The 26,065-nt window shown below is 37.3% G+C and overlaps 1 protein-coding gene across 2 annotated transcripts in view; it reads right to left on the bottom strand.

Annotated features, from left to right (window-relative positions):
* Positions 1 to 472: 472 nt before the first annotated feature.
* LOC135443674 (LIM zinc-binding domain-containing Nebulette) overlaps positions 473 to 26,065 on the bottom strand; it is a 247,650-nt gene continuing 222,057 nt past the window's right edge. For both annotated transcript variants that reach the window (XM_064704156.1, XM_064704155.1), the window contains 2 exons: positions 10,969 to 11,084; positions 473 to 5,399 (listed from right to left, as the gene is read on the bottom strand). In XM_064704156.1, the coding sequence (XP_064560226.1) occupies positions 5,223 to 5,399; positions 10,969 to 11,084 (293 nt within the window). In that variant the 3' untranslated portion in view covers positions 473 to 5,222. The remainder of the gene's footprint in view (positions 5,400 to 10,968; positions 11,085 to 26,065) is intronic.

Raw genomic sequence — 26,065 nt, 5'->3', positions numbered from 1 at the left:
AATAATTTAGTTGTGTCAATGAATAAAGATGACATTTGTATATAAAATTGTCTTAAAGAAGCCAGCAATGCAATCTTTTTTATTAGCGTTGCACTGAGAGCACACCTAACCAAATTCCCATTCAAAGACAAGCAAACCAGTATCAATTAAAACAGTGGACCTCCTTCACTTACTCTATTTGCTTCTTTAAACAAACCAAGGGTCATGGAATGTAACTTGGTGTTCTGTTGAAGGGTTACAAATGCAAACTGAAAAAGGCAAACCTTTTAAGGAGGGGGCATGTCTGAAATAAAACAGTGGTTTAAGAAACTGTTTTCTGGGTTCAAGTTTGATGAATAATGCTAAATATTCTACTAAAGACTGAAAATTCAAAGCTTCCTTAGATAAAGAAATATCCCTCTTTGAGAGCTTATACTAATGAGTGTGGTAGCTTTACAGAGTGTTGTTTATTAATATAATACATACATGGTGCTGGGTTTAATATTTTATTTGAATGAAGTTTAACGTTATGCAAAATAAATTGTTATGTTACATCCACTGTGACATCAACTAAAATGTGAACTAGGTTGCATAGGTTAGTACTTTGGGCAGCATGATGTTGCTCTAGTCCACCAAAGCTTAAATATTCACAGTGTAGAGGAAGAAACAGGAATTAAAGCATTTCTACTAAAATATATTTTAATAGCTGGTGTTAACTTTCTGCATAACAAAAGCCAAATTAAGATGATACATCATATGATCCAAGAGTAAGTTTATCTGTCCTTTGAAAAAACAATTGTTACCTTCATAACTGTATACCCTCAAATACAGTACAGTTTTGCAAAATAACTAAAACTTTACACACTTTAAAGCAAACATAAGCCAAACTGCACAGCGGTTCATTTTTGCTTTTTATATCACACTGCAAAAACCAACAGCTGAGAGATTTTCCACATCATGCTAATCAATGTCAATACAGTCATTGCTGTCTTCCAATGGTCTAGCAATTTCTAATAGTAATATTAAATACACAATTGAAATGCTACAGTATAGCTTATTTTCCCCCCTAAAATAATAATAATTAAACAAATGTCAACAACAACTGGATTACAACTGAAGTACAATATGCAAATTCTATTTATCAGACACAAGAAGCATATGAAATTCCTTTGAATATACTGTTGTAGTGCAGGCAGTTTAGGAAATAGAGCTTTCAGGTTTTCTTTCCAAAGGAGAGATGGGGTTCCTATGGCATAAAGCTGGAGAAAATCACTAAAGCATTGCAAAATGGTTTAATCTTCTACAGCTCACTAGTACTTTGCATTTGCCAGCACATCCGTTTGGAGGACTTCTTTCAACAGCATCTTCTGTCTGTTTCAGTATATTATTTAAACAATTACTAACTAAAGCATATTCTATATTTTAAGTGGAGTGTTAATTAACTTAATAAAAATCTATGATTTTATACCCTGTACCATCTTCTGCCAAAGACCTCTGTATTTGTAATTTTTTTTCATCGTACAAGATGACATGCAGTCACTGTACAATAAAAACTAGAATTATTACCTTTCCCAGGTATTGGAGACCTTCCACGTCCCCAAGAAACACTTGGCAGGGACACATTTGTCAAAAACATAATCCATGGGAGGTGATTCTCTGTCAAATCCCAGTCGGCTGAAGTAGTTTATTGTATGTCAAATGTAATCAAGAAAACCCTGTTTCATCAAGACTAAATGCTAATGTTCCATAATGAAAAATTACAACTGCAGTACCTGTACGTAGCTTTGTTTAAAAAATGAAGCTAGCCAAGCAAGAAAGAGTAATGAAAAGCAAGGCACCCATTTGTTCTTGTATGTATGCATGAATATGCTCTATGTTGTTTTCTACATTTATACTCGTGTTAGCAAGAATTACAGCATTCTCAATAGAATTTTTATTTCTAAAATGGGAACATGTGGACTTCCAACCTGAACTTTGGAACAGCTTGAGAAATTCAAGTCCTTAAAAGCCCTTTCCTTTCCCCAGAAAAATGTTGACTACAGGAAGAAAGAACAGCGAGGGGATCATGCTGTGCTAAAAATGAATATAAACTTTAAAGGTGACAAGACAGCATGTAGCATCTTTTCACCCCTATATCACACTGCATGTAACAGTCTCCAACATATGCTTTGAAAAACGTGTGCTGGCACAATTTAGTTCATGACTTACTCTCTTTGCCTTACAAATTTTAGTTCTTATAAGAAAAAAGTATATATATAATTGCATTCTGATAATTTTGGGCCTTTGATTGCATTGCTTAGAACAAAGCTGCAAAATCACACTAAAGTTTGTTTTATATCAAAAAGCAGGAACCATTCCATAGAAATATGATTTTCTAAGCATAGATGATAAAAAAGTTGACTACAAGAATAAGTAACTTAAACCAGATCTTAATAATTCTGCTGACATACCATTTCAAGAGAAATACAATTCACATACTGTTTTGTTTTCTTGACCTTTTATTTTTTGCAAATTGCTTTAGCTGCTCTGCCAGGCTAATGAATATTCAAAATTCATAAAGGAAATTTAATCTCTATTGTTCAGCATAACATAGCTCTCTAATGTCACCAAATGCTCATTTCCTGATTTACTTCTATACATAAAGTATTCAACACTGTAAGCTGCTCCCCATTTAGGAAGAATGACTGTGTATTTATAGGTGGAGACTCTGTTTCATAAGTCACTAAGAATTGCAACTTGATGCCATATAGAAATTCTCTATATTTGTTTTTTATTCATATTTGGTTAGCAAACTGACACCCTGTTTTTATTGTTGTCAGCATTGCACAGCTAATAGAGCAGCACAGCAGCAAGTGACAGCCAGCTGTGCCTCAGGCATCATCTGAAAAATTTGCCAGCCAGCAGAAGATGGAATTCCTCTCCTCGCTGTTGATGGTCAGTGATGAAAACCAGCACAGAAACCAACTGCTCGTTTCAGAGCTTCTAGCTCAGCATACCACATCAGCTTTAAAAAAATCATTTGACTTGATGCTCTCATGTGGGTGTCACGTGGGTGTCACCAGTAATGCACAAGGGTCTGCTGCAAGAGCAGCTCCTTATGCAAAACTTGTAAGAATTTTAAATCACAGCAGTCAACTATATGAATTACATATTTACAGTCAAGGAATTCTACTTTCAAAACACATTTATTGAAGTTGGATACTCCTGGGCCGCTTTAGCCTTGAAATTACGCTGCTGACAAGAAAGCACAGGTAATTACACAGTCATGGACATTTTTAAATTTCTTTTTTAATGCAGTCATTTCATTCTGCTTGGCAGCTGGTATCATCTCTGTGTTAGCAAGAACCAAAATAAAATTGCATAAGCTTACCAATTCTTTGGAAATTGTATGCAAAAACAGTATGCAAAAATAGAATTTACAGGGATTTGCACTGACAACTTTCAGTTGACATAATAAATCCATACTGCCTTCCTTATTTAATTTTTAAATAGTTATTGCAGGGTTTCCTGCTATGTGAGATGAGAAGTACAAAATTGTCTAAAAGTTCTATATATAATTCTAATTTAAAAATTTTAGAAATGAAAGAAGCCAGTGCAGACTCAATATTCTGAGGGCTACTCCAAAGTTAACTTCCTCAGCACATGGCTGAACTCCACAAATTATTTTATCAGAAAAACATTTTTTTCCTTACATATTTCTGCATCCACATAAATAATTTCTCACATGAATCTTTAACTCTTTTGTCCTTCCTTCCACGATTTCTCCCTGTGAGGGAATGCAGCACCCAGTCAAAGCAAAAACAAGTTGCCTGTGACCCAAGCCTGCTGACAAAATCCCTCATCCTGATCCACTGTGTCACCAGCTGTTAGATCCTCTCCCAGCTTCACAGGCTGAGACCTGGATCTCTCAGTTCTGGCTGTAAGTTAAGAGACATCAAATAGCACATGGGAAGGTTTGTCAGCAGAATATTCTTACTGTTTTCCACAGATGGCTAAACTGAAACATAATGGCATAGGGCATGTTGGATTTTGCTTAGTTAGCTTTCCTTTCGATGTCAGTTATGAGAAAGATTAAGTCACTAAAAGAGAACATAATTCTTCTCCATCATTAATCATTTGGCAAGCGTACAACCCACTGTTGGATCACCAGGAATTTGGGAGCAAACCGAAGCAACAGGCCATTGATCTGAAATGCACTACAAGAACCAGAGCTCTCCTCCACTGCTCGATGGAGGCACAAATGTTTCTGCAGCAGGGGAGGGACATCAGCTCATCAGCAAAGCAGCCATAAAGCAAGTTACCTGTGGTGAGAGGGGGATGTGACTGCAGGCTCTGGGGGCTGCACAGGGAATTTATTTACAGCACTACAGGTGAAGGTCAAGGAGCTAACATGGAGCACTGGTTGTACGTTGCCCTAATGAGAGTTTCTATTTAAATGTTAAGTATTGTTACAAGGAAACAGAAGAGCTGTCAGGTTTTCTATTTTAGATAGTCTTTGCAAGGGAACTCCTGCAGAAAAGATACTGAAGAACCAGGAATCTAGACCTGGATTTAATTGATGGATTATGATGAAAGCAAAGCTAATAGATCACTTGGAAATAAGAAAAAATGGGTAATCCAAGAATAAATGTGGATATGCAAGAGTCAGGAAATTTTTGTTGTCAGAATGGACATATTGACTGTAAGGCTGCTGGGCAGTAGGGAGTTTTATTGGATTTTTTTTACTAGCATGTTACTAGTCTTTATTTCAAATGACTGAATTATCTACTCAACATATTAATTTTTATTAGGAAGCTAACGGCTTCAACATTAAACGTTTCTCTAATAATTTGAAGATGTGTTCAAACTCAGTGTGTTAACCTCCTGTGACTTCAGAGTGCCATAAGAAGTGAATCAGTTTTATGGTTATAACATCTTTGAGGTGTAAGGAAAAGGCATTACCTCTTTATAGTTAATTGACCAAAGTTTTTATAGGACTGGCAGCACCAGGCTTCCATATTTGTTTTGTCACTTTGAGAGAGCACTATTATAAGCAATGCTGTTTTCAAAGCTCTGAGCTTCTTGTGGATTTTTTATCATTTCTTTAAAGGACTCTAAAATGGATTCTGAGTGAGAATGCAAACTGTTATAGCAGTGATAAAGTAATGATCATGAACTCTTAAAAGATTCTTCTGAATTTTTTTTTTCTAAAAGGTTAGATTTTAAGTAAATCATAATAAAGCTCAAAGGACAAGAGACAAAAATTAGTTAACAAACTCAATATAATTTGCTGGAAGCATTCCTGTTTTCCCAGTTCTCTGAACAGTACCATACATCCAGCCATCATCAATTGGTTGCACATTGATGATATAATCACCATCCCTGAAGGAAACTTCATCTTCATCTTGAGCGCTGTAGTCATACATAGCTCTGTATGTTCTCTGTTGAAGGAAAGAAAACAAGACTGTAAACCCTCAAGTATAAACCTGAGATTCCTTGATTCCTTCTCTTTGCACAAAGAAAAGAGAAGGAAAAAAAAAATAGAGGGAGCAAAGCAGAGAGAGAAATCACCTGTCAAAAATGAAACAGTATCCCCTTCTACACCCTGTCACATATACAGTGAATACAGGCCCTTGTTCTGAGCAGCAAGATAATTATTTTGTTAACTCACATTGTCCTATGGCTTCAAACAAACAGATTTCAAGCCATCCACTGCATACTGAAATATTCTAACTGTTGTTTCATTAATTCACTAGTAACAGTTCATTACATCTAGCCAGGCTAGCTCTGCTTCTGCTCCCTATTTGCATGATTCACAAATAGCTTCTCCTGTGCCTTCACTACAAGAAGGAACACAGTCTTCATCCAGGCCATTAACTTTTCCATCTCACTGAATGTCTTTCATTTCATTAGGATTTTACCCAAATTAAGAATTATGAATGCATTATTACCTAAAGGAAAGACAAGATTTTTTAAATTCTGTAAAAATAATGTTTATGAATACATATATTTTCATATTCAGAGAAAATTTTGCACAAAAAGTCCCATCATTAGCTAAGAGAAATTTCTCCACAACCCTGCCCACTATGAGACAAGCTTTCAGCCTTTTCCTCTATTTTTCTAAATAGAGCATTTGTTTTCACTCACAACCAATAAAATGCCATCATTTACTGGAATTCAAAGTCAATTTTCAAACTCAGGAAGAACAGTGTCCCCTTGTATCTGAACAGCAGAATAAAACTACCTCATTTTAAAATTCCCAATTCCCAAGAGTACTTTCTTTCCTTACCCTGCCTCTTAACACAAGTCAAAAGCAGTTCAAGCATCACTGATAATATCCGATTTCCCTTCTGGTAATTTTTGCTAGGTTACCATATGTAGCTGAATTTTTCTGGTACAATAACTTAAAACGAAAAAAGGCAAAACAGTCAATGTGTGAGTTCATGCCTAGAACTGTTGTCTGAGCCTCTTAAAAGACAGTAAACTTCTTTGCTCAAAAAACAGCTCTGAATTAGTTTTAGTTCATATCATATATATGGGGGTTTGAGTGTTTTTAATAAAACTATTTTGTAAAAAGGTGGAGATTCTTCCACATGGAGTGAGCAAACCATTTGTCACATGTTGGAAATGTGGAATTATTTAATCCAGACTCTATAGGGTAACTGATCATTACTATTCCCATGCTAAAAATCTACTTTTAGTCTTGGCTCTTTCATTGGTAGTCCAAATTAAACAGGGCAGAGAAATCAGCTCCTGTTTAAACACTGGAGACCATTGGAGACCACCTTTCCTGACAAGTCTACCCTGAACTGTATCTGAGCCCTGTGCTATATTCTTGATCCCTGCCATGCCTTGTAGTTTTGCTGACCTACAGGCTGTGACCAAGGGCAGTTTTCAACCAGAGGTATGTGCTCTCCTAGTGGTCCCTTAATGTCTTCCAAGTGCACATGGAACTCAATTTAAAAAAGGATCATTTTTAATGCACTACATGACAGTGAATAGTTTCTTGGCTCCTATCACTGCCAAAAATCCTTAAATATCCATAAAGTAGACAACTAGCCATCAAAAGGCTCTCTGCCTTTCAGAATCTTATTTTTTCCAACTATTTCAACTGATCTCTCTGCTGAGCCTTGAAACCAACTCTAAAAAGCAGTGAAAAATATGCTATTACAACAAATTCAGCAGCAGTTAGCCCTTTAAACAATTTATTTCAGAAGAGGGTCAATTTAAGAAAAATGGTAGCAAGTCTATATCTGGTATAAAGCAGTAAATGAATTTTGCTTAGAGCCATCTTATAGATCTCCCTTAAATGGGAAAAGACTGGTGAAGAGATTAAATGTTTTATTAAACTAACAAAAAAATTGGAAAAATAGAGAGGTTTTTGCTCAAAAATAGAGAGGTTTTGCTCACTCAGAAGAATGCTCACTCTTCCTTGGAGCACCATGGCAAAGGACATACTGCTGCTGTCTCCTGAAAGGCAGCTTGACTACATCACCAGTGATGCACAGTTGTGAAGATAAGGCCACAATTCCAAACTTTAAAAGAATTTATTAGGGCCCTAAATGCTGCTGAGAAACCTAAATTTATGGCCTTAACACCTAATTAGGTGCTAAATGGCTGTCAGGAGAAATCTCCATAATAATCCTGTTAGCATTTAATGCCTAATTATCACTGCAGAGTGTAGTCTGGGCTATATAATCGAGAATTACAATGCCAAAAGGACTCAAAGCAGGGATTTTAAAACGCATTTCAGTGAACTATTCCTCAGTATTCCTCAGTCAGTAGTGAGTTGAGCGGGTACTAAGTTACAAGAGGGTGTAAGTTTGGAGTTCCTGAAGTGTCAAAACTCACTTATCTTCCACTTCCTCAAAGGTCTCTATCAAAGTGCTAACACAGACCAATATGTCTTGTCCATATAAAGAACTGAAATCAAAATAATATATCCTCAGCTCCCCAGCCTGTTCTGGGCTGACAGGTGTGTATTTCCACTTCACCCCAATTCATACTTGTTCTATGGATGGCTCCATGCAAGGAGCAGTAACTGCTGCAGCATCCTTCACACACAGCAGCCATCAAGGAAAGCCAACTTGAAGCATAGTTTTTGTTTTCCTACCACTCTTGGATATCAAACAGTGGGCGAACACCCCATTATTTTCCAAATAGGAAGATAAATCTTCAGAGCTTTCTGTTATAAAACACTTTGTACCCTGAGCAACAATTTAATTCACCCCATTATGCAGAACTGCTCACAGAAAGCAAGGACAAGTTAAGAATCCAAAAATAATGCCACTTATTTGGACAAAAAAATTAACTATCCAAAGATTATGTCAGGATCACATCTAATACAAAACAGAGCTCAAAATTAAATAAACCAGATTTTTAAAATTTAGAAATTAGAAAAATTCTGTTTCTTAATATAGGAGACTAGTGAACACGATTATAAAATGAACTTATGCATTTTCAGGACAGATTTGATAATACAACAACTCAGCTGAAAGGTGCAAATGTTCTAGAGCAGCTAACTCTGCAGTCTTCTCCATCCTGATATAACCCATGGGATCTTAATCACTTCTGCCCTAGAGATGTCTCGGCAAAACTCAGGCACTGATGATTGACTTGATCAACTTCACTGCTTTTAGCTAAGCCTCAAAAGCTGCTCAGGATTTGAGGTCACTATTCAAGGATTCCTTTCCTCCAGTCTCCTTCCCCTGGCACTTTCTTCTGGTCTCTCCTCCCTCTGTCATAATCCAGACAACACTGCACCTCTGGCAGTACTGCTCCAAGCCCAGAACTGAACAGGCAGCTGAAAGCAACATACCTAAACATCCTGTAGGCTTGTCAGATCTCCCACAGCATGCCCACACCTCATTTTGAAAGCACTCCAAGACAGTCATCAACCTTCAGTCTGCTACATTTAAATACATCCCCAGACAGGGGCTTCCCCCAGGCACACTCTGAGACCACTCTGTGTTGTCCCAATAGCTGAGTGCAACATTTGCAATGCACCTGGATAAGCTGCACAGGCTAATAAAAATATCCTGGTCCTAAGATGGGAAGACAAGGGAGCCTGGCAGATTTCTAACTGCATCTGAGATGCCTCTTTTAGAGCAGAATCATCACCCCAGGATGGCAAGATCACATTCTGTCTTCCTCACTAGACTGGCAAGTTAGCAGTCAGCGCCAGGCCAGCAGTCCTTGATTTCCTTTCTCTGGAAATGCTTGGGATTTATTTTCTAAAGGGAAATCCACTCAGTCTTTAACAACAGCAAAATGAGTTTAAATCATGGTGTTTGCTGTTTTCATTTTTTTCCCATGACAAAATATTATCACTTACATGGATGTCAAGTGAAAACAGTTTCACAACAGGGAAAATAAATCTGTTGAAATAAGTCAATCTTACTTTTAAAATCCTTTAACATCACTTCCTTCCTTTCCCTATTGCCTTCACGTTCCTAATTCTGGAAGAAGAGGCAAATGACGATTTCAAGATGACTGAAATGACACTGTTTTGACAGCCTGTCAGGTAAGTCACAGGGACACAGAGGTATTAGGAAATAGTGTTCATCTCTCTGCCCATAAAGCTGCAGAGGCTGGTAAGTGCATTCTGAGATTTGCAGGCATCTCCATTTTCTGTCTGCTGGATTTGAGGGCTGTTTGCTTTGCTCCCCAATGACAGCAAATCTGCTGGCAAAGCCCAGGCTTCCGGGTTGCCCACTTTTTGGATTTTGTCTCTTTTGGAAATCAACCAGCTCCCAAAGTGCCTTGTAATATCCTTGGAAATTAATGGCTGATTCCACTATCAGCTGTCTCACAGCTGTCATGCAGGTGTCCAAAGAGTTTCTCAGGTCATTGACTCACTCAATGATGGAGGTATCTGGATCCCAGACTTTCCAGCAAGTTAGCCCCCTCAGCCCCAGACAGCTGAGAATCTGATGGACTTGAAACTACTCACACCACACAGAAAGGCATGACCTTTACAATATAAAATGTCATGGAGTTTAAGTTTTACAAAAAACCACAAGTTTAATCTCATCTTGAAAACAGGTTTTTTCCAGCTCAGCAAGCTCTAAGTTTGGTTCATAATTAAACATTTATTCATGTTTAAAAAGGTGACAGAGGTATTCAAAATAGTTTAAAATTCAAAAAGTCAATATTTTAAGGTAAAAGGTAGCTGGATCTCTAGGCAGCTAGGAAATCTCTAGGCAGTGATATGATTTAAAAAATACGATAACCATTAAAACTGAAATTTTTATATAGGAAGTTTTAAAAAAGGAAGCTTCATTTCCTAAAAATCCCAGCTGAATACCATTCAGCTCTGCCTCCATGACCAGTTACTTTGTAAAATGAAATATTCTCTCCAGCTCTACGTTCCCATCCACCACATTTGAGAACTTCATGAAACAGCCACGGTTTCACGATAAAGCTTTTTCTCGGTTGCCGACCAGCATAACTCAATTTGGATCTTACACGAGTCACTGCACGACTGCTGTGTGCAATTAGAAAGGGCACAGCAACCTGGAGTCTGAGCTAGCTCTACACAAGCAGAAGTAATACAGGTAGGCACAAAGCCTGCTAGCACAAAATCAGCAAGTCAAAAAAAGTGAAACTGATTTAAACCAACAGGGTGATCTTAAGAGATCACTGCGTTTCATCCAGTGCTAGGAGCAAGAATTCATCGCAGAGCATAACATCAAAATTCAGCCTGTGAAACACTGTCCAAGCATCTACTATTTGTTTTAAGTAGGCATGTAGGTAAAAAATTCTGTTCTTTCTCTTCTCTCCAAATATCATACCTTTTTTTAAATGTATTCTGATATAGCTCTTACCACTGCCCATAGTCACTTGAATCCTTTTTATACATGAGGACTACCAGTTACATTTATGATGAAGACAGTCAAATTAGGTCAACTATAGAACTCTGGGGGTTCAATTCTGTCATATTTAAGAGATCTCACAATAGCTGATGATGGTGCTTATCAAACAAAATTCTCCTTTAAATTCAATACTCACCAGACTTGCTGAATGAGGCTGTGAATGCATGGATCTCATGGATGACATACTGGTCTGGTGCATGTATCCATATCCTTGAGTCTGGCTTTGTTGATACGCCCCAGGGAGAACAGGGGCTGCATTGAAAAAATACACACACATTAATTAATATTTAAAACAGCCCTTAGCTAACATTTTGTAGAAATGGTAGACTATTTTCACTGTTAACAGCATTCCTCCATACAAAACAGTTCAGAATTATTTCCATAAAGAACATAAGGCGTTTTAAAGGTTGATTTACACAGAAATGTAGCCAAAGCTATAGCAATATATCCACAAACACCACCATGGTTAGTTGGAAGGAAAAGTTTAAAATACTATTAGAAGTTTAATCATTGAAAGGTTTACAAAAGTTTAAGACACCACTAACTCAATTTTGGTACTGACATAAATGAGGCACTAAATATATGTCCCATAAGCTGCCATCTTTAGGGAATGAATGATGAAAAAGCTAATACAGTTTTGAAATGGTTCACTAGAAATTCACTGTAATTAATTCTTAACTCATTGCAAACTCACTCTTATTTATTAGGCTATGAACAAAGAATGATTGTGATTCACAGGAAGAGGCAGAAATTTTAAGAAGTGAGCCCACAGTTTTGAGTTTTTTAGTTTATTCTGATTCCATCAACATTCTTAGTCCAATACAGAGAGATCAATGCTACTTATATATTTCAAAGTCCACCTTATTCAGTATTTTCCTCTTATCACATAATTGTTCAATTTCTTTAATACATATTTTATTCAAATTTTACTAATTCTGTATGTTAATCCATAATATATTAATTTCTATTGTACCAAGAATTGCTGAAATAGTGAATACAACCAACAGGGATCCTTACCTCTACTGCTTACTAGAAAAGCATTCATAAACTTCCTACATGGGCCCAAATATCTTACTATGGAAACCCACTGAAATAAAATGTGTCAAAAACGTGGTTGATCAAAAAACTGTGAGAAATAAGCCCAGCATAAGTGACTATTTTCCTAGCAAGGCCAAAAAGTATTTTAAAAGCAAAATTAAAAATACTGAAATGGTTTTCAAAATAGAAAGATTCAAGTTTAGTTACCACATAATTTATAAGATTTGGGCACATTTTACAAGACTTGGGCTCTCAGAGAATAAAGATTTCTGGCTTGAATGGAGGTTATTAGCCCATCTCCACTGTTATTTGCCAGAATTTTTCTAGCTCAATGGGGAATTCATTTAGCTACACTGAAAAACAAATGCATTTATGCTGATACTTTTCAAGTGGCCTGTTTAGCTGATAGTCTATCTGTCTCCTCTTCCAAAAGCTGTCTTTTGGTTAAAGGAGAGAGAGCTTACGCAGCACATGGTTAAAATCTTCAAACATGGAGTCATTCAGCTGTCCAGCACTTCCTGGGACAGATGTCTTGAGCTTGTTGGAAAGAACCATCTGCAGCAGCCACCACACATAGATTCAAAAAGCAGCAAATTTTACATAAGATTTAATGGGGTTCACAACGTGTAAAAGGATAAAGAACTTGCAAAATGAAAAAATACATGGGAAAAGCAGGAAAACCCAATAAAATTATATATTTATGATAAGTATTCATATTTGCACTAGTATTACTCCATAATTCTCTTCTTCTTGAGTTGTAAGGACAAGAAATGCATATGAAAAGGGGATTACTGAAAAAATTTTTGCTGAACTGTTTCAGAATGAAAAGTCAACCTTGTGCTTTCATTAAGTTGTTTTACCAATCCTGCTTCTCCAGCTAACAAAATTATTGATTTCAACAAAGGTTCTTCTTAAAACTTCCATTTTGTTTCAGTTAGCACATTCAAATGCACTAAGTGTGTAATTACAATTTGGGATGCTACACTTTGCTCTACTGTACTTGTAAAGATAACTAACACTATATACGTTAACTAGGGTTTTTCTGATTTAGAAAACATGCTTCTAACTATTGTAATGAATAGATTGTTTTGTTAAATGAGGGGAATTAAAGTGATATGCAGTCAGATGCAACACTGGAACACGATGAATAATGGATGTTTTAGAAGGGCCAAGTTCATTCTAATGACATATAAGTAGGAAGACATTTTCAAGCAGTTCAATCATCAGAGAATTACCGCTCATTAACATGTTCACAGAATTATCATGCATTAAGTGAATAGCCCTAAGTAGTTCATCAAATAATTTATGTTCAATGTTGTTACAATCTATTTCCACATGAGCAGATGTGGCCCTTCGTGAGAAAATAGAGAAAAACATAATTTAATCAAAGGTTCTGCGATCGAGCTGGAATGAATACATTTTGTCTAATTCACCACCAGCATGAACTGTAGGCCAGTTTGTCAAAGCCAATGGAGTCTCATCACCTCACACCAGCAGCAAATTACTTTTATTGCTTGAACTTTTTAACTTAGCAACAGGAGTACCTTCAGCCAACACTGGCCAGTGATCAGCCAGCAGCAAGCCTGCCCTGCAAAAACAAAGGGCTGGTAGCTCTTCCCTGGTCCCTGGCAGGGTCAGACACCCCTCTCCCAAGAGAAGCAGAGGCTGGTAGGAACCTTTTGTTCTTGATTCTTTCCCCCCAAAAGAGATCTTTCTTGTTTCCTATCAATCATCCCTTGTCAGCTTTAAGGCAGCAAGCATACTGATGGTCAGCTTCATTGTAACCTCCAAGCCAAGGGGCTTATTTTGGGGAGGATAACCCACAGCTCCTGCCTCTGTGACCAGTGACAGCTGCAGGTCTGAAATGTGCTTTCCTCTTTAGCAATCAGTCTCTCACAAGCTGAGAGAATTCTGGCAAACTGACTCAACAAAGCTGTTTGATACTTTACCTGCAATGATGGAAAACATAAATCCACAAAAATAAAGCATTTCTTCCAAAGCATGAGAAATTTTGGGAAGCGATATGAATTGCAGTATTATAAAAAGATGTTATACAAACAAAAAGAAGGATTAGCTTTGCTAATTACCTTTTAGTCATTTATTTAGGTATCATATATGTGAGCATAAATATCAGCCCATACTAGAGTTGAAGACGCTTGAATGATTCCATGTGGACTGGGGTTTTTTCCATTAAAAGAATACTATAGTATTCTGCAAAAAACTTTGAAAACAATTGTTATTTTCTAACAACTTTTAACAAAAAATACTGAAGAAACTTTCAGAGGATGGTCTATTTGGAAGACTATTTGGGAATCATATAAATAAGCCGAATAGTGAAGAGATAATGTCTGAGCTGGTGACATACAGATAATTCAAGGTGAGATTAAATGACGCAGAAAAAGAGTTTGATTTTTTTCATCATCATCACACATAGTTAACTGCAATCTTCTGGCTCAGTCTGAAGTATAAAGTTCTACAACATCACTGATTGCAGCAGCAGCAAAAGCAATGGTTTTAGCTAACCTAAGGGAACAATAAAATACAGTGGTGGAACATGAAATTCATTTAACTGAAGTCAGATTTATTGGTGATGGAGCTGAGGGCTGACCATTGCTCCCAGAAGTACAGGTGAATTTTTTTGTTGTTGCATTAAGACTTTACCAGATGCATTCTGGTTTATCAAAACTTACTTTTTTTTTTCTTGTCCCACTTACCAAGCAAGCCAGATCTTCACTTTAAATTATCTACTTAAATAAATTTATCATGTATCTCTTACTATATTTTTACAGTCTTCCCCAGAGAAAAGAGCAAGAAAAATTTATGAACATTATATAAGATAGAGAGGAAGCCTCCAAGAAAAAGAAGCAGCTGAAAGAATGATAGCAAGTATCAACTCACTGCTGCAGACAACGGGTCTGCAGAGTGTGTACTGATCAGGAAATGCTCTGAAAGAACTGGGAAAGAAAATGGTCCAGCTGTAGAAATGGGAAAGGAATCCTTAAGAGAGCCTTGTATAACTATGAGCTTAAAAAGAAATGCTATGCTAAAAAGAAAACTCAGTTAAAAGTTAGGGTCTGAGATACATTTTATCAATACTATAATTAAAATCTCTTCCATTCTTTTGTACAGCAGAACCTTGATGATCCATGGTAAAACAAAATATCCTTATATCCTTAGTGGTAACTACTGCACTTTTGCCATTTACTGCAACACATGCCAGTTACTGAACCACGTGTAAAATAATCACTCCATTTACTCTCACACACATTATACACTTTTAAGGATTTAATGGAATCCTTCCTATTCTGATTATTATGAGAATTCTCAGTTTCACTCCTAAGACTTCAGACAACTCACAAAGAATACTGCAACATTCTGTAATCGTAACATGAGAGAACACAAAGTAAAGATTTGAATTACTATGTGCTTAATTCTAGTGACTGCAATACATCAGGTAAAAAGCTGTAGGCTTTCTGAGCACCACGAAAGAGCCAGAATACAGCATCATCATACATCTCTGGGTTACTGCCATTACAATGAGCTCTCCCAAGACAGATCAAACTGCTTATGGGAATCATGCTCATCCACATATATGGAAATCCTTCCCTTTTTTTATTTGCCTTGCTACTGCTGTATTTCCCACAGGTTGCTACATTTGGCACAGGCTTCACAGACTTTAGAAAGCCTTCCCCATAGCTTTCAGTTCCTTCTTTCTTTTGCTCTTCCCTTAGAAATCCTCAGCTGTGTCCCAGGCAACAGAAGATATATCAGAGTGATGCAATCGCACATGGGGAGATGCAGGCCTACAGGACATTTCTGGGGATTCAGGTCACCCCATGTGCTGTCCATGTGCACAGGTCACTGTGCCTGAACTGCACAGCCCCTTTGATACTTCCCAGTGTAATACCTGACCAAGGAAATACAATCTTAGGAAATACAGGAAACGGAACTGTTACTGCTCTCTTAAAGCTGGTGGATAGTAACAACTGACACCTTTTAAAGCCTTCTCCAGGAAGTGTTAAAGAGGTTTCTTTGATTACAAATTCTGGCTAGATAATTTTTTTGTTTTCTATCAATTTCCCCAGATATTGGCTGCTGTACACCATCACTGAAATATTTAAAGTGAATGTTTTTCTCAAAGAGGCCTCTAGAAATAATATCATCTGTCCCCATTTAAAAACAGGGCCAAGTTTTCAGATAGGTTAAGTTTCTTCAGGCCTTGTCCTGTCAATTTTTATTTTGGGATGCAGATTTTAATACATCTCTTTGAGCAACCACAAACCCTCTAACTTCTCCTCTTTATTTCCCATGCTCTTGAGATGAGTTCAGCCCAGCACTACATTAGTCATATAAGCAACTTGAGAAACAGTTTTAAAAGAGATTTGAAGGAAGTTAACACATTAATTCTGCAGAAGTTCACATCCTGCCCAAGCATAAACAGCAGCATAAATGGAACATAATTGCCTTCAGCCAAGAAGTTAGTAAGAGATTTAAAGAAGGCCCATATCACAGGCCAATCAGAAACAAGAATCTTGACACTTGGGCAACAAGTAAGGAAGGTTACATGTGATGAGGGTACCATGTTAAAGAGGCACAAAGGGCAGAAAAGTAACTTGACTGTCATGACAGCTGAGCTTTTAGCAGACTTTTAAAGATGATGTGCTGAACAGCATTCTCTGCTGAAGTTAAGAGTTTTGGATGAATTTGGCAGGAGTCATTAGGGGACTCATGACTCTCAAGGAGGTTACAGGCAGTCCACCCCCGGTGCCCACTGCATATCTGAGGCTGGTTCCCCATGGGCTGAGTGAGACAGCCTAACACTTCTACTGCCCCTTCCTTCCTCTCAGCTACCTTGTTCTTCTGCTGGCTTGGTAAGCTCAGCCAGGATCAGATCAAATGTAGAGCAAGGACAGAGGCAGGACCAAGTACCCAAGGGCAGGGAGAGCAGAAAGCAATGAACAGCTAGATCAGCTCAGCTGTTGCAAGGCATGTCCCCCTAAGCACCTCTCTTTTGTGCAAGCTGCCTCTGAATTAAAGCCACAAAGGAGCTGAGCCTCTCACAGATGCTCCCCTCCAGATGTCCCAGCACTCAGCTCCAAACAAAGCACCCCAAATAATGCAGGTGCTCCTATGTGCTCACATGTGGCAGACACTGCTCAGCTACTTGCAAACTACTTGCATCCTAGGTCTCCATAATACCTTTAAAAAGTCATAGCAGAAGTTTAGAAAATATTAAACCTAAAGCAGCCAGCAAGAGCTGTTTACTTGACAGTAAAAACATGTGTCAGAGAACTTAAAATACTTCAATGAGTGTGCAAGGATTGCCCAGGGAGGTTGATATGAGGTACAGAACTCTGCAGCAGCCCCATAGTACTGAGCAAGGAGATGGTCTCTAAAGAAAACAGTAATAAAGCAGAAGTGGAGAAAACAAACAGAAGAGTACAGGAATGTTAGACAGATACAACATAAGGAAAACCTCAGTGATAATTTTACAGTGCAGATTTTATTGCCAAGAATGCTCCTGTCCCCAAATAGGAGGAAAACTTGAAAATAATCACAGAGGTTCATGTAAAAAGAAATGTTAAAAATTGGGTAAAGAAACTTTTTTTTTGCCAATCATATCAAAATATCTATAATTTTCAATCATTACAGTTAATGTGGCTCTTCAAAATTAAATATATTTTACCACAAAGCTGGATTCCTTGTTTTAAAAATGTCAAGCTTCAACCATAAAAATCTCAAATTGAAAAATGTGGTTCTTTTGGCATTGAGACATTAGTCACATGTAACCCTTCCTATATAAAAGTCTGCCTTTTAAACTACTATCTTCTGATGAGCATTGAAAAATTCCCAGCTTATCTATTACAGAGGGTTTTTTTTTTTTTCTAATCAGAAAGAATAGCACAGCACAGTCAGATTTACTGGGAATAGTTCAGACTGTGTAAGCAATATAAAAAGCACTAACCTGAAGACTGAAGATGATGAGACCTGATACAGAAAAATGCTGTTTTTAGAACAGTAGAAAACACCATGGTAAGGCATCTTGGCATTTTTTCTTGTAAAAGTAACTTTCTCTTCATTTCTTTTGTTTTTTTTTCTCCTCTTTTCCTTGCCCTTTACTGGTCAGTTAGCTTGTTTTCATGGATGTCTGAGCTACCAGGCTGGTTGCTCTCAGTGGTTCTGTCAGGAGCAGCAGTTTGTCTGCCTGCTATCCATTACAGGAGTCAGTAATAGTTAGTAAATTGGAATATCAAAGCCAGATATAATTAGGTTGTTGAAATAACAACCTCAAAGTATGGCCTAATTCAGAGAGGGTGTTAATAAATATCTGCCATGCTCACTGACCTCATTAGAATTGAAGGTCTGAACTACTTGGATTCAGTGGCAAATTCAGAATGTTACAGCTTAGGAAGTTTCCATAACCTAAATTCTAAAGATATAAGAAATAAACTGTGCAATCTTCAAATACTTTAAAAAAAGATGGAGAGAAGGCCAACAAAATTACTGATCTTGTGTTTAAAATATCATTAATTATTCATCATTCAAAAATCAAAATGTCTCTGCTCTCATGACTACTTACTGACATACTAGAGTTTATAAAATAATGTATTTTAAACTAAACTTCATTAGTGTCATGATTAGACAAAGATTGTTTAAAGAATCATTATTCCAGAACACCATTTCATCAGCTAGCAATAATTAAGACTAACTATACTGTATGCACCATGTAAGCTGAAGTAGATTATCATGGGAAATGCAGAATCATGCAATTATAACTCTGGAGAACAATTTCAATATAAGAAATTAAAATTTGATTTAGAATGAAACTGAAATGGAAGATCTCACATAGCTGTTGAACATATGTCAGAGAAAACTAAGACGTTTTGAAAGGAACAACAAAAAATGTTTAGTGTGCTCATGTGACACTGGAATCCTGTGTTTTATTTGAGGTTTCCTTTTAGGCAGGGACTATCTCATATTTCAGTCCAAAGTTCTTGATTTGTATGAACGGGCAATATCACTAATAATAGTTACACTGGTCTTTGTTTTATAAGTCCATCATAAACCCAACAGGAGATGAAGAGGGAAAAGGACATTGGAAGAACAGACAGAAACTGTCTCTCTAGTACATCATGGTCTATGTGTCTGGTGATTCAGACCTTCCTAATTCTTCACATTTTGAGGAATGATGGATCCATCAATTCCATTATATTCTTTTTCATGGTAAATTACTTTCAAAGTTCCATTCTGGCCTCTCTGAGGTGTCTAAATCTCTGTATTTCAAAAGTCAGTCTCTCATGGACTATTTTTTCCTTTAAAAAAAAAAGGAGTATGGCTTTCATTCCTCTTCACAGTAACTGCAAAATAACAATATATTTTTTAAAAGCCCAGGCTAGCATAGTCTCCAGAAGGCCTTGTCTGCAAGCAATTACCAAATATCAAAGTCTAGAGAAAAATGAAAGGAACCCAGGATGTCCTATTTTCTACAGTCAACATTAAAAGAAAGAGGACAGTCAACAGAACATCCATCCTCATCATAAAAAGACAATAACACAGGGAATATTTTTGCCAGAAAGAGACTGTGGATACTGCTTAGAGCACCATTTTTATTGAGGTACAGTAATTGGAGGATACTGAGTAATAGCTCAAAAGCTTTTGTGATCATTAACACATTACTGTCATAGTAAAGCATCACAGAGTTGTAAAGTATCAACTACACATAATTTAGTGCTCTGGCAGCAGGGGAGGAGAAGAAGCCAAATCTCAAACAAGCCATAGAGTCCCTGCCTGTGTCTGACTCTGGATCAGTGAGGTGGTAAGGGGCCTGCAAAGAGCAAAAGCCAGCCCTGCTCTGGCAGAGCAGAAAATTTTGATGTTCCGAAAACGGCATCAGCTTCCTCAGACTGCTTTTGGAATAGCCATTAAGGACTGCAAGACCATAAAAACTCAAAAGAATTAATTGATAAATGTAATTACATAGTAGCCCCTTCAAACAATTTTTTTTCAAATGAAAGTAAAGGTGTTTATTATAAAATAGGGTGTCAAATGATCTCCCAGAAAATTCAGTAAAAAATTTCTAAGCATTATCAGCCTTTTAAAATAGAGGAAAAGGCTGTTTGTAGTGTTTATTCATATTCATGTTTTTATCAGTTTTGCTAAAAAAAAATAGCACAAAATGAAAGTGAACACAATATAAAATTACCATTTAGAATTAATTATATTAATTATTATCTTCATCCAACCTCTTTGAACAGTTGCTTTGGGGATTTTAAAAGTTGTATGAATTCTATATCTGACTACTTGGAACTTTATGGCCAGCTACAACCATCTACTTCACTTAAAATTAATTTCACCTAAAATACAAACCATTTATCCCTCTTCCAGATTCCATTGACAAATTTTTACTACAGTACAGTAGTAAAAGAGAAAAATTACTTAATTTCTCTACAGTAAAAGAGAAAATTACTTAAACTATTTGGCTTCTAACCCTAAAACTAAAGTGCTATGTGTTCCTAGTTTTGAATCTAAAAATGTAATTTTAGGGTTATTGTGATGAACACAGAATATTCTAAACCAGTTAAATGTACTGACAAAAAAAATTGGTTTGATATTCAACCGCAAAATCTTTTCTAGATGTTTAATTCACTCATTTTCCTCAAAAAAACAATTAAATACATTAAATACTCTATTGTAACCTGAGAAAAAAACAATTGCTAATAGGGTATAGATTTTATAGATTACATTTTGTCATAGGAATTTTTCTAGCAGTTCAAATATAAAAGACCATTTTTTTTCAGACACCACTACAAATATTAGTTTGGCATTTTTTTCAGTGGTGGCTGTGCAGTCCAAAGAGTTCAGCCTGTGTGTCTATTAGCAGCTGCCATGCCACAGCCCTGGTACACAGCCTCCATTTGGCCACTGGTTCTGTGCTGGGGCACAACCAAATCACAGGGCATCCTGCTTGGAATGTGAACAGCAGCCAGGATTCGGTGTCACAAACAAACCTTGGTGCTCAACATTCAACCTGAGCTGCAGCATGTCTCAGCTGAGACAACAATCTGCCTCTTTTCTCTCTTCACACACCAAACCACACTATTTTATTTATGAAGGCACAAAATGTCTTACAGCCAGCCCAAGGCACCCTCAGTCCTAGTGGGGCCATGGTGTACCACAGGAAGCTGCAATTCCTACTTAAATTGTGAATAGGCACAGATTTGCTCTAGGCTTCCTCACAAAAGGAAAGATTTAGTAAAATGAAGGTTACATCACATGCCTTCAACTATAATTCAAACTCTCTTACATTTACTGAACATCTACTGTTGCCCTTGTGCATTAGAAAGAGAAGCCTGTAAGTTCTTCTCACAGAAGCTGTGCCTTGATTTCTATGCATAGATTTATTTGCATAGTGGGTATAACCAATCTGAACAACGGAAGCATAGCATTAACCAGGATATGTATGTCACTGGACACAATTTTACTAATTATATTTATTGTCTACTGGATATAGCATTCTCTGAAGTGTATCAAAAGCTGCTCTAGGGAGCCACACTGAACAACTGAAACCACTCCTTGCCAAGGGAGCCATTAACACTTCCAACTGCTGAGTCACTTGGAAACTTCCTTTCCACTTTCTGCTCACCAACTGTTTAATGGAAAAGGGAACATCAAACTCAGACAGCTGGCAGAACAAACAAAAGGATCCCCTCAACTGCTGCTACACTACAGAAATTGAAAATGGGATTTCTTCTGGATTCTCCTCCACCTGGATGTGTGGGGATTGTCTTTTGATGCTGCCAGATGCCAAGAGTGTGGGAGAGAAGCATGGGGATTAAAGATAAGCATAAGGAACCTAAGCAAAAATATTTTGGAAATATAAAATATAAAGCTCTCTCTGGAACATTAACTCATCCTCAGTGAACACATACTGAATGAAAATGTGCTTTCAGATGAATCAATGACTTCTATCTTAATGTATTACAACCAGCATAAAATACTTAGTTTTATTCCCAGCACTCTAAACCAGACATTAATCAAAATTTAATTAAGCAATCACTTGAATTACTATAAGAATTTTCAAGCTTTATGTTAAAAAAAAAAATCAGGTTTTACAGATACCTAATACCTCTTTGTGGTGGAAAAGAATGAAATATAATTTTCTAGACTAATTCCTCTCATGTTCTGCATTAACAAAGCACTCAGCAGAGGACACTAAAAGTCCAATAGTCCAGACTAGGACAGAAAACTGATAATGCACAAGATAGTACATAAATGCAGTCCCAATGTCTTTCTGGATTCCTATACTTACATGGCTTAAAAGGCTTAAATGGATTATCCAGAGACAAAATTACATATTAAGCAGAAATCCCTTTATCATCTAAACACAGAGAAATTAGCACATTTGTAGGGGACATACCCAACCTGTTTCTAAATGAAATCTAAATTCTTACAGCTAATTTTGTCTTTACGTTACCTCAAATCTAGAGGTGAGAAGGTTTTTAACACAAATAAGCCTCCCACTGTTTTCAAGAACTCCTCTTACTGTAATGACATTATTTTAAATCAGGAAAAAAATGCCCTTTGAACATTAGGAGTCACCACAAAACAGGAGGCAGAAGCTGAAACAGCAAAACACACCTTCTTCAAAATAAAGATGCAATTTTCAGAAGGGAGAGAGTTCTGCCTTGCTGCCTGAAAAACCATGTCCTTTTGGGGTACAATGTGGTTACAGCAAACCTTTAAAGGGAAAAAATATCATTTCTGTAAAAATGTATTTGAGCATGGAAGACCAGGGTTCACTGGTTCTGGAGAGAAAGCTCTCTAACAAAGAAAACTCTTCATGCTAAAAAAAAATTGTGGCACCAGAGAGATTACAAATATATACATGCACTTGTGTCTGTAACACACAGAGTAGACCTATTTGGTTAAGTTCAAAAATATCACAGAAGTTTGTGGGTAAGTTATTTATTATTTGACTGCAAGCATTTGTAGTACATTACACACTGAATAACAGAAAACCACCTGATTACCAAGATGGAGAAACAATTTTACCAAAATGCTGTTGACTGGAAGACTTTTTTTCTCACATGTTGGCTTTCAGGTTGGGAAACCTGCTGTGGGCTGATTAAAGAAGGAAAACCAAAGTACATCTAGTGTGAAATACAAAAAAGTCAGAAACAGATGTAAGAGTCTGGTGGCTAAGAGAAGTGTCAGTGTGACCCTCACTAAGAGGTACCAAGAGTAGACAGAGAGCATCATTTTGATGTTTTCAGCCTTCTGTGGCAGGGCAGCCTGCTGACACACTTGAAAGGTGACAAGAAACCCACAAATGCCTACAGTTCTTCCCATGAACTGTACGATTCCTCTCCCTCTGAATGCCATGTTTGATTACTGGACTCTGGGGAATACTATGGAAACAGAGTTCAGCTACCTAGCAAAAAAGAACAATTCTGCCCTGACAGAGAAGAAAAAAGAACTGCTGTGTCATTCTGCTTGACCTCCCCAGAATGGCAGAGCTTTGCAACTGAATATGAAGAGTGAAGGGTTCCTGCCCTGCACTCCTGACACCTGGACATGGAAGACAGATCTCTCTATCCCAACACAAAGAGCAGTCAGGTATTATTCCTTCTTTTTTTCTTCAACTTGCCCTTTACTAATGTTGATTTTTCCCAACTTCAAAACCCGAGGGTTTTTTGTAAAAATTCACAGGAAGGACAGATCAAGGAAGGGAGCAAAATCTGGTTTTCTTTTCTCTTCTTCATTCAGCTCTTGGCACAGGAGAAGAGTTATGAACACCATCCCAATGCAAGGAGACTCCTTGGCTTCATACTGGGAAATATCTGCAATTCCAATGTGTGAAATAAGGAGGGATTTTCTCTAATTTATCTGAGTATTTTGTAGTCTTCTGACCAGGCTAACCAGGAGCAGAAGCAGCAGCAAAGTTCCTTGTTCTAGGATTTTCTGTGGTATATAAGTGTGGGTGTCAAAGCCTCAGGCAAATCCTATGAAGAATCATTTTACATATAGAGTTACAGATATTGGTGTGTGCTAGGGGAAGAGAAGGAGACATCCTTGAAATTAATGTTTAACCTGTCAGTGTTGGGCTGAGGAATGCAAGGCCTCTCCTTGAGCTGGTACACAGAACAAGGCTGCTGCCAGTGACACACAACAAAGGTCTGTGTTTGCTCTTTGCAGGGCTGTGCTCACACTGCAGCTCAAACAGCAATTCTTCTACAACGAGCTCCTGCCCCAGTGAGGGAAGGTGGAAGATAACCCCTGGAGTCTGACGGAAGGGAGGGGAGCAGACTCAGCTGCTCTGGAGCATTTCTTCTTCAGAAGGTTCAGATCACACAATGAGGACATGCCACTGGGGAGAGAGATTAAAGGACTCACTGTTTCTCATTGATTAAACTTCCACTCCAAGCTAGATAAAGACTTCAAAACTTAAGGAAACAGACGGCAGCATCATGTTTTCTTCAGTCTTCATAGACTTGGGAATCATATTGACAGCAATGCCCATTTGCTGTATTTATTCCTCAGAGGTTATTTGCACCAATCGCTTCTGGGTTGCTTTTTCGTTATATAATCTCAATCAAGTATCTAAGAAAAAAAATCAGTTTTCTCATGGCAATCTACCAGTTACTTTTAAGGCTGATAACAAAATAAGTGGAATTTCATTGAAATCTCTGTATTTGAATTGCCACCGTGAGTAAAAGAAGATAACTAACCAGGCAAAGACAGAGTCTTGAGAGTTGCTGGCAGTCTGTTTTCATTAAAATAAAGACAGGAAGACCTTTAAACTCATATCAAGGGTCCTTTATGCTAATTCTCACCACTACTGTGGTGGCAGCAGGTGAACTGAGTCTGAAGAACTTGGGCTGAAGGAGTGAAAATAGCACACATGCTGACTCCAGCCAAATATATGACATTTCAGCAATCATATTTAAAACACAACAAAAGGCCCTTGAAAATTTTGTTCTAATATCCACTGAGTACTGTAAAACTGATTTCCTACAGACTGATTTTGATGTATCTTGTAAGATAATATGGTGATGATGCAGAAAATAACTAAGAAACCATTTTTCTTCCCCACCAGAGTAACAATATATCCATAACTGAAAATGAACTGATAATCATCTCTTATTTTTCTCCATCTACAGACTACACAGAATTTAAAATAAAAATAAACTGTTACTTATACTGAAAAAGTCCAAACCTATGGTTTGGAAAAAAATTATGTATTATGTCAATATGCTGATACACACTTAGACAAAGGTGTGCACACAAACTAGATGTTAAGACGAAATCAAAGAAAAATAAATAAAAAGGAAAGGCCAAATGCAAAAGAGGAGGAAACCAGCCCTGAAGGTTTCAACTAGAAACCTTCCAAAATAGTGCCAGATTGGCAGAGGTGTTAAGCCATATTATTGAACTAAATCATTCTTTCCTGGAGCCTGAATGCAAACCAACAGGGCAAAACTTTACCCGAAGTGAAGGAAGGGGAACAAGAGAGTGTGTGTGGAAAGAAATGGGAGAAAACCACTGTAAAAGGCTTGAAGGAAAAGCAGGGCAGAGAGGAAAGTCTTTATAAAAAATCTAAATAAAAGCCAAAACACAACAGCTGAGATATTTTTCAGACAGAATGCTGTCAAGAGAGACCTAAACTTCAGAACTTTGCTGCTTTTTCCCAGTGTTCTGTAGAGAAAAAACTGCCTGGTCTGGCTTTATAAGCAAAAATAAATCTGACATCCATATATCTCAACCACTCTTTCTGAAGGAAAAAAATCTGAAAAACCCTTCCAAAAGTAAGGATTCCATGCCTGAGAAGCAACATCACTGTTAAAAGCAGAACTAAAGGAGAGAAATCATCACTTTCTATTCCTTTTTAGCCAAGTTGAAAATAATTACTCATTGCTGGTGAGAATTTAGGAAAAATGTGGCACCCAGTGTTTAAGTGAAGTCCTACAGAATGGCTTGCAGGTACAAAGATAATCTTTGTTAGGCAATAACTAATTACAAAGTATTTAGGCAGACTGGGAAGCTCTAGTGCTTCTAGAGCACACTCTGCTTTGCCCTCTGTTCAGTGCGGCAAAAATCCTCAAAGATACCATGAAGTAATAAAGTCCACCCTGAAAAGCAATCACAGAAAGAAGCTGTAAAAAAAGACACACAAAGTTGAAAATTAATTTCAAAAA

This window comes from Zonotrichia leucophrys, chromosome 2, assembly GCF_028769735.1.
Source record: "Zonotrichia leucophrys gambelii isolate GWCS_2022_RI chromosome 2, RI_Zleu_2.0, whole genome shotgun sequence".
Lineage (NCBI taxonomy): Eukaryota > Metazoa > Chordata > Aves > Passeriformes > Passerellidae > Zonotrichia > Zonotrichia leucophrys.
Note: the sequence above shows the minus strand (reverse complement) of the source record. Positions and strands in the feature narration are given on the sequence as shown.